This window comes from Larus michahellis, chromosome 6 (assembly GCF_964199755.1).
Source record: "Larus michahellis chromosome 6, bLarMic1.1, whole genome shotgun sequence".
Classification (NCBI taxonomy): domain Eukaryota; kingdom Metazoa; phylum Chordata; class Aves; order Charadriiformes; family Laridae; genus Larus; species Larus michahellis.
Genome location: NC_133901.1, coordinates 56,005,082 through 56,013,711, shown reverse-complemented (window position 1 = coordinate 56,013,711; position 8,630 = coordinate 56,005,082). Strand labels below are relative to the sequence as shown.

Below are 8,630 nucleotides of genomic sequence, written 5' to 3'. Positions count from 1 at the left end.
AGGAATTTTTTTATTCCCTCGTCATTCCTTAATCTCCTTTGTTTGCAATTTGCGTACATTCCAACCAGTAGTACCTAATTGGAGTCTAAATTTTACTTCACTATTTGATCTAGTCTATACATTACTTACAGAACTGAACACACAGAGGATACACAATAAACCAACTCCGGACACATTTCTTTCCCCAAGTTACAGATGAGCTACTCTACCACTCTGGCATAAGTTAGTCTAAAAGGTCATCAATAACTTGTTGAAGTAATTGTTTTGTCTAGAGGAGGTCATTGTATGCCCTGTTTACGCAACACCAGTTTTAGTCTGGATTGTTTCAGGTGCCAGAACAGAGAGTCACTGGCTTCAGGAAGGGGTTTCTTCTGGCTGCATAGGGAAACAAAGGTGATGTAGGTGGAGGTGACGTGAAAGGTGTTTTGATACTGGCACTTGGCATTGCCAATACAAAAGAAAAAAAAGGACAAAGACACAAGAGAGGCAGAGAAGAACCGAGAAAGACAAAGAAGCTGAACAGATGTTCAGACATGGTGGCAATATGGGTTACCGCATTGCTACCAGGAAATGGACATACATTATTTTGCATTAACTAGGCAGCTACCAACACTGTGTGGTAACTTCGTTAGAAAATGATGTGGGTACCTACAGTCTGCTCCATGCTGCCACTGATAAACATATGCAGGAAGGAAGTTGTGCAGGAAAGGGTCACTTTAATTAAATAAATAACACGGTGGCAAAATACAATGAAGAATATATATTTTAGGAGTTCAATCTAAGAGTACTGAAAAGAGTTTCTCGAGTTCATGATGAGAAAAGTAATGGAGCATTATGCTGAATGGGTAGGGTCAAAAACCCATCGTTTCAATAGATTTAGTTCCTTATAACGGCAATAGTATTTCGTCAACACTGGTGGTGTATAAATCTAGACAGCGAACTGGTACTGTGACATCCCTATTATCTCCCTAAATCATTTTGATAAAGGAAAAGGCTTTTCAAAATATCACATTTTTTCTGCTTCATTCTGTCATTTTATTGCCCAATTCTTTGTTACAATTTTCCAATCACTTTACATAACCAACCATTTTCATCATTGCCACACTATTGTAAACCACATCAGCAAGTTAATACATAAAGCTTTGCATTTCAAAAAACTAGACACTTTAGTAACAATATTACAAAGATTTTAGCTTCAAAAATAACTGAAAATGAAAAAAATAAACTTTTAAAGAATTAGCATCATAAAATTAATTTATTCCAAGTAAAAATACAAAATAATATTAATGACATTGACCAGATATGAAAGTCTCTCCCAGAAACAACTATATTAATGGTTGAGAAAGCACTCCTTAAAGAAAATACGAAATAAAAATGAAAAATATGTAAATATGTTTAATTTTTTTCTTAGCAAAAAATCTTTCTAAAAATAACAATGAAAATTTGTCTCAGTACAAAGGCTACATTACTATTGAAAAAATACCAGCATGAAGAAAAGGTACATATTTGACAGTAGAAAAATGATTTTAGTGAATCACAATGTCTAAAGTCTGCAATGAAAATAAATCTGCAATAAAGATTTATGCCTTTTTTCTTTTCATTTTTCTTTTTTTTTATACAAACAGTACAAACAGTATTGCACATAACAACAAATAGTCGAGGTTAGGTTAGCCTTCAAAAAAATCGACTAGTTCAAGTCTCACATCAGAAAAGGCCACAATAGGACCTGTTGTACCCAGGGGCTTCTTAGTCAAGTTGCAGTTCAGAACTCCATATTTTAAAAAATAACTTTTTTTGAAGGACCCTCTTTTAATATAACATATTAACAACTCAGGGGCACATTCATTTACAAAACAAAAGGGAGCATGTCATAATTTAATAAACTAAAAAAAGTTCTCTTTAAAAAAATACAAACAGAAGAACTCTCACAATTCTGGTCAGTCGTGCATAATCACACTTGATTATAAATATACAAATTAAGGGAAAATATTTTTTCTCCTTCTATTCACAACTTTCAGCACCAAATGGAGTTTGTGTTTACACCTGTTCTTCATGATGATTTAGTTTTAGATTTAATCCAACATTATGCTATATTGTACGTTTTCCAGCTTCTCTCTCTCTCTCTCTCTTTCTCTCTGGGGGTATTTTTCTACATGAAAGAGGGGTATTTCTTCAAAAAGGTTTACTTCTTTCACATAATTAGGTAGATTTCTGTAGGTTAGCTATGATCTTTAATATTACAGTTATAAAGCTCTAACTTCTTCATTTTCAAAAAAACTCAAATAAGCATGAAAAAAATAAAGTTACCCATCTGTTAAATCATTTTTCTTGCAGAATTAAATTAATATATATTTTTCTGAATAAACTTACTTAGAAAATATCATTTTCTTTCCTATATTTCAAAATTGAGGTATTGCAAAAGATCATGTCAGTCAGAAAGCATGCCTTTTTCTTTAAAAAAAATCATCAGCCGACTGTTGAAAACTGTCTAGATACAAAAAGTAGTGCATAACAAAATGTCTTGTACAGATGAAAAAAAACAGAAAAGACACCTGGGCCAGGAAAAGCAATATCACAAAAACGCCCAGAATTAACTTCAAAAGGGATAATTATAATAAGCATTTTAAACCAGTAAAAAACTATTTTTTCTTTTTTTTTTTCCAAAAACAGAAAAAAAATCCTTTCAGAGCCAATACTCGCAACTAAACATTGGGAAAAACAATTTACTAAATTAGACACAAACAAGGACATCACAACAAACAAAACCCAGAACATTTAAATCTACTATGCGGTGTCATATCCAGTCAGATTGTCCCCAGAACTGCAAAAACAAAGGAGGAAAAAAACTAAAAAATAGTGTACACATTCTCACAATCATTAGTATACCAAGTGTGTTTATAGTTATATGCTATCTGCAGCCCCATAGTTCATGCTAAAAAAATGTCCACTGTGTTAGCAGGTCTTAATTGTATTCAAGCTTCACAGGATACATCCAGGGATTAGAGAGATAACGCCACATCCACAGAGCAGACGTCTCATGTTACTTTTATATGCAGACATTTCTTTAGCACCGCTTTTTTTCCTAACTTTCTTAAATGTGCCTAGTTCATTAGTTTGACAGACTATCTAATCGGTAGTGTATGTATGCTAGCATGAGCTCTTTGGTTTTCCGGACAAGGTCTGCAGCTACGTAAATGATGCAAGCATTAGGAGAGAGATTGTAACTAAGAGCTCATTTCTGTTTATGTACCTGTTATGAACTGTCAAAAATGTGTTAATGTTGGATACAGAGGCTTTAACAGTTAAGTTTGATCACAGTACTAGACATAATCACTTTACTATATAAAATAAATTGCACGATATATAACAGAGCACCGCAAAGTACTTCATCTACCATCCACAAATTTGTTTTAAGAATATCCTACAGCTAGTTTTTATATTTGTTGTAATATAGGTCATTCTGTAATGGGCTGATCCTAATTTCAGAAGCATTACATTTACTGAGGCATGCCTTCCTCCAGTCAGTAATCAAATTTTTTTGTTACTGAGTATTTTGTAGCCTACATAGATTCATAATTTGTGCATTGTGGGCAGGTTTTATATTAGACATATATAAAATTTATTGCATGCAGCAACCTGATTAAGTAAACATGCAGTCAAAAAATATTGACCTTCCTTGGAAGCTTTTCTGTATGCTATACTGATCTCCTTTCAGCAGCCATCACTATTTTAATCACATATTCATTTTTTTAATTGATACCCTAGCCTGAATAGAGTATTATGGTATTAGTAATACCATTTTAATAGCAGCAAAAGCTATTGCAGCATACATTTACATAACACTAAAAGACCTAACAAAAAAAACCAAAGAACAAAAAAACCCAAAAACAAACAAACAAAAAACCTCAGCAAAACAAAAGGAAAAAGTCTGATCCAGCTTATGAGGTATCATCCTTACAAGTCAAAATGGAGAGCAACTAAAGGCTTATTTTCTTTAAGGGTTATTACTACTCTAAATGACCCAAAGTAATGATTGCTGAATATCTGTTTAAGTTTTTGCTACATCTGCCACCTACTTGTGAATATTACCTTTGGTAAGTCATCTGCTAGGGGCAAGTCTAAATTTCTGAAAATAAGTGCATGCTCCAGTTTAAAAATAAAAATAATTATAATAAAAAAAAAAATCTTCATCACATACACATCAACCCAGTGAAGGCTGATGAGAATGGCAGTCTACATAACGTCACTAGTGACAAGTCTTGTGTAGGAAATTAAGGTACCAAGCAGATGTTTGTGTGAATCAAAGTGCAAAATCAGTACAGTTACACTCTGCCGGTTTGTATTATACTGGACACTGAGTTCAGTAATGTGACTGTAAATAATAATAATAGTAATAAAAAGACCCATATCTTCATTAAAGTCGAGGACGAATGCACAGATTTCCAGAACACTAAGCCCTGAGGCAGCGCTCTCTTTTTCACTCGATTTTATCTACTCCAGTACTTGTCGCTGGGTGAGGCCTGGGGTTCAGCTCCAGCGGAATGGGACGTGGCGGGGCCGGTCACCTCCCTCCTTTACCAGTGGTTTGTGGAACTCTCGCCCAGCACGAGAGTGTATGCTTGCCCAGCAGTATTCACAGTAATACTGCAAACAGGTAACATTGGCACAGAAGAATGGAGCAAATTTTCCACCACAGCGAGTGCCCTGGCATTCATCACACATCTGATCATCCAGCACGTATGGCTTCACTTCCACCTGCACCAGGAAGAAGAGAAATAACTGTATGAAGATTACATAGTTTTCCTAAGTATGAACAGAAGGAAAATATTTTAATTCTTTTGACTCCTGCTGAAGGTTTTCAACCGATGCTGGACTAACCCAAAGTGGTTGGTAGTTAAATTTTCATACCAACCACTTTACTTGTCAGAAAATCTCAAGAAAGAAGGCTGTGATTTGGAAGAGTTAGGTATGTGAAAGCACTAAGAGGAAGTACAGTAAAGACAGCATCTCCAAGGATTTTGCTGCTGTCAAAGAAACCTCCAACTGTGAAAACAGTTGTTACAGGGGCAGGGCACAATAGAGCAGCATTTAGGAAGAAAAATGATAAAGAACAAACTTAGATTTCTAAACTTCAAAGGTCTGGTGAGTTACAGAGGGTTTTTTTCCCCCCCAGAGAGTTTTATTTGTTTGTTTGTTTTGTAAACTGCAAAATACATTACCAGACTAATAAATGAAGAGAAGATTCAAATTAAACAAGATTAAATGTACTTGTATTAAATACTCTGCATTATGCTGGCAAAAATCACTATCTAAATATTTGTAGCTCTAGAAACGTAGTAAGGTTTCATAGTCGTTCCATCTATGGTCTTGCCATCAATTACAGATAGGCTGGAGAGCTCCTGACTTTTGTCTTACACTCGGTTGTAAACGTCTTAGGACTGGAATTCTTTTTGTTTTTAAAGCACTTGTGCCAAACACAGCAGTATTTTGATGCATGACTAGGCACTTGCAATAATGCTATTAAAGAAGTTGACAACATGCAAGTTCTTTCCTCTGTGTGTGTGTTCCTAAGAATCAAGCTACACATTTAAAGTCAGTGTTTATTCATCCTGGGGAAATCATTAGTTTATGCATATGTAATTCTATATGGCTCTATGATGCTTTTTATAAAGTGGTTTAAGTACAGTCAACTACATTAAAAGAGACAGGAAAAAATTGAAATGTACATACTTCTATTATAAATACTTTGCTGTAACTGCACAAGTGCTAGTCTGGCAAAATTTGTGTATTGCAAGGAAAACTACACTTAGATACATACAGTATTAAAGAAACACAGAATGAGATATTAAGTTGAAAACCAAGAAATATATTATACCAAAGAGCTTTTTGCTGAATTTACTTCAGCTTATTCTGATCACAGTTCAACAAATGTTACTTATTTGAAGTAAAGCTTATATAGCGAATTGTATTTCTTGCCTATAGAACAGCTAGAACTACCAATTTATTTAATTTTTTTAAAATTACACTGTACTACTAGTATTGCATGGAACAACACCATATGCCCTATCACTAAAATTAGAAGCATCATGTAAAATAAAACAGTACTGTCTCAAATGAAATGGGAAGAAAGCAGGTCCAATGTCCAGCACATCTCTAGATCAACACCTCCTCACATTTCCAAAGCATGAATTGTGAAGGTCTGAAATAGACTCTGGCTCCTTTTCTTGTTTTGTTTACTAGTGAAATAATTTTAAGAATGTATGCTGTACAATTAATGGATTTCAGTCTATTAGATTTAAAAAGCTAAGATTTAAGGACTGATTAAGAAATTTCATTACTTCTTCAAACTCACAGATAAACTTATTTTAAAAACAGATAAAATATAATGAAGTAAACTTAAATTATCAAGCAGCCAACTGTGAAAAGTACTGATTGATGGAAAAAACTACCAGTGAGCATCATTTGTGGCTCTATCCTAAAGCTTAGAAAAAAACCCCAAGTTTTTAAGCATGGCTGATACATAAATCTCAAAGGGTTCAACATTGTGGTTAAGACTCCAAAATTAATCTTCTTAGTCTCTCTGTAAAATTTTTCAGAATTCAATTGACAAGAAATATTGAACAGCCTTGTCTTAGTTAAAATCATGAGGTATAGTAGCACCACAGAAAAATAGTTTGAGGATTTATAACTCCATGACCTCATCTAATCTGACAAAATGTTCAGTTCAGATTTTTAAAGAGAAAGTAAAAATAGCTTGGACTTTGCAGCTGTGTGGTTTTATATGTATACTGCACATAATGGACACACCCAGCACCTGTCAAGCTGACTTCTTAACCATTTATATTAGATTAAGTAGAAAACAAGCCATCCCTATTGTAAAAATACATAGCAGCAGTGCATGCCGTATGTTCTTTTGAATTCTAAATGCTGAGTCCTCAAAAACACAGGTGTTACTTCTACGTGTAATCAAGAGGCAAAGACAGAAGGTCTAAAGGAAAAAAATACCTTGGAAATTAAGTAATGTTTTCTTTTAATGTCTTCAACTCAGATTTCAGTAAATACCTTAACTTCACTTGGTCCTTGAAAAGCCCTTTAGAAACCAGGATTACATATGGACTGAAGAAAACCATATCATTTTCCCCCTTTTGCCTATCAAGCATCTAGTAGCATTTGGTTTTGGTTAAATAATTCTCAAGGCTTTTGAGGTCAGCATTACCTATTATACTTACGATAAACCTGTGTTTTAGGAACCTTAAGTCTAGACATACATTGCCAAGAGAAAATGTTGCCTAATAATAGCAGAAATGCCAGAAGCTATGTAAGTAGCCACTAGCTAAAAGCTGTTGATGCACAATGAGCAAACATCTAATGGAAGAGAAAGCAGCTGGGAAATTCTATGGTATTTGACCTTCCGAATTCAAAACAAAACCAAGAACAAATGAGCTCACCAACAACTATTTTCTGGTTTTAGTGCTAAACAGTTATTTAAGATGCTTAAGATACATTTTTTCACTCTGCTTTAGCTGCTCAAATATGCTTTTAAATAATTAAAAAATGTCATCTGAAGGTTGAGGTTACAGTGTTCTCCAACACGATATTAACAGAAGGATGTTTTTCATCATGCTCTTTTACTTACCCGTTTATCAATGTCATTATGTTGGAGCTGGACAAAGCGAGCACTGATAGCAGCAATATAGCTCTGCTGATTGGAGAAAGCCACCCTGCCAGCACCTTTTGGATACTTCAACTCTGGGTCTGTATCAATGCCAGCATAGCAGACACCTCCATATAAACGGTCCATAATCATTGCCAATTCAACTGCAAGAAGTCAATTGTTAAATATTATAGATTTAACATAAATAACAGTGTTGTGTTTCACTTGTTGCATTCGAAGAAAAGGGCTTTTTGCCTTAGCGTACTTGTCTTCCAAAGTCTAAAATAGCAAACCCAAACATTGGTTTTAACAGGTTGAATCAATTCTACATGAATTACAGTAAAATAGAAAGGCAAAACCCAGAATCTGTAAAAAGAAACTTGGTGTGACTAAAGTGTGAAAAAAATGCAGAGTCACGTTGTTAAAGTAGGTATCAGGTCAACTGTTTTAAAATTTATCATATTGTAAATTAAAACTGTGGTATTTGGAATTAGGTATTCAGGATCACCCCAAGCTCCAGCCAGGCTTGTTAATGCTAGGTTGCATATGAGATCACTCAAAGATATTCCTGTTATTTAGAATCTGACATTTTGCCCTAAGTACTAAGTTTGAAAAGACATTAAGCAAGTGGTTTACATTTGAAACAACATTTTGTGAAACATCAGGAGTTATTACACTTAAAGCAAGCCTACATTTGGGGTACAACTTAACTTAGTATTTTTGTTGAACATTAACTTGATTGTGGATCTTTTAAAATGGTTTGTTGCTTTTTCTGACACTAAGAAGATCTAAAGAAGTTCTAAATATCATTCATAAAATAAGACAGGCTGAGTGCATGGCTGAGGAAACATACAGGAGGGAGGTTAAGGGAAAGAACTGAAGGAAGTGCAGAAGAGGCTGAAGGAAGTGGCAAAGAGGCAGGTAACCTGCCCAGAGATGTATGGTCTTGGTTACAGAGCCAAGGTCTCTGTAGAAG

General features: G+C 34.5%; 1 protein-coding gene across 10 annotated transcripts in view; it reads right to left on the bottom strand.

Annotated features, from left to right (window-relative positions):
* Positions 1 to 2,660: 2,660 nt before the first annotated feature.
* The window catches only part of CPEB3 (cytoplasmic polyadenylation element binding protein 3), a 93,656-nt gene continuing 87,686 nt past the window's right edge, over positions 2,661 to 8,630 (bottom strand). For all 10 annotated transcript variants that reach the window (XM_074590531.1, XM_074590525.1, XM_074590526.1 and 7 more), the window contains 2 exons: positions 7,637 to 7,818; positions 2,661 to 4,755 (listed from right to left, as the gene is read on the bottom strand). In XM_074590531.1, the coding sequence (XP_074446632.1) occupies positions 4,528 to 4,755; positions 7,637 to 7,818 (410 nt within the window). In that variant the 3' untranslated portion in view covers positions 2,661 to 4,527. The remainder of the gene's footprint in view (positions 4,756 to 7,636; positions 7,819 to 8,630) is intronic.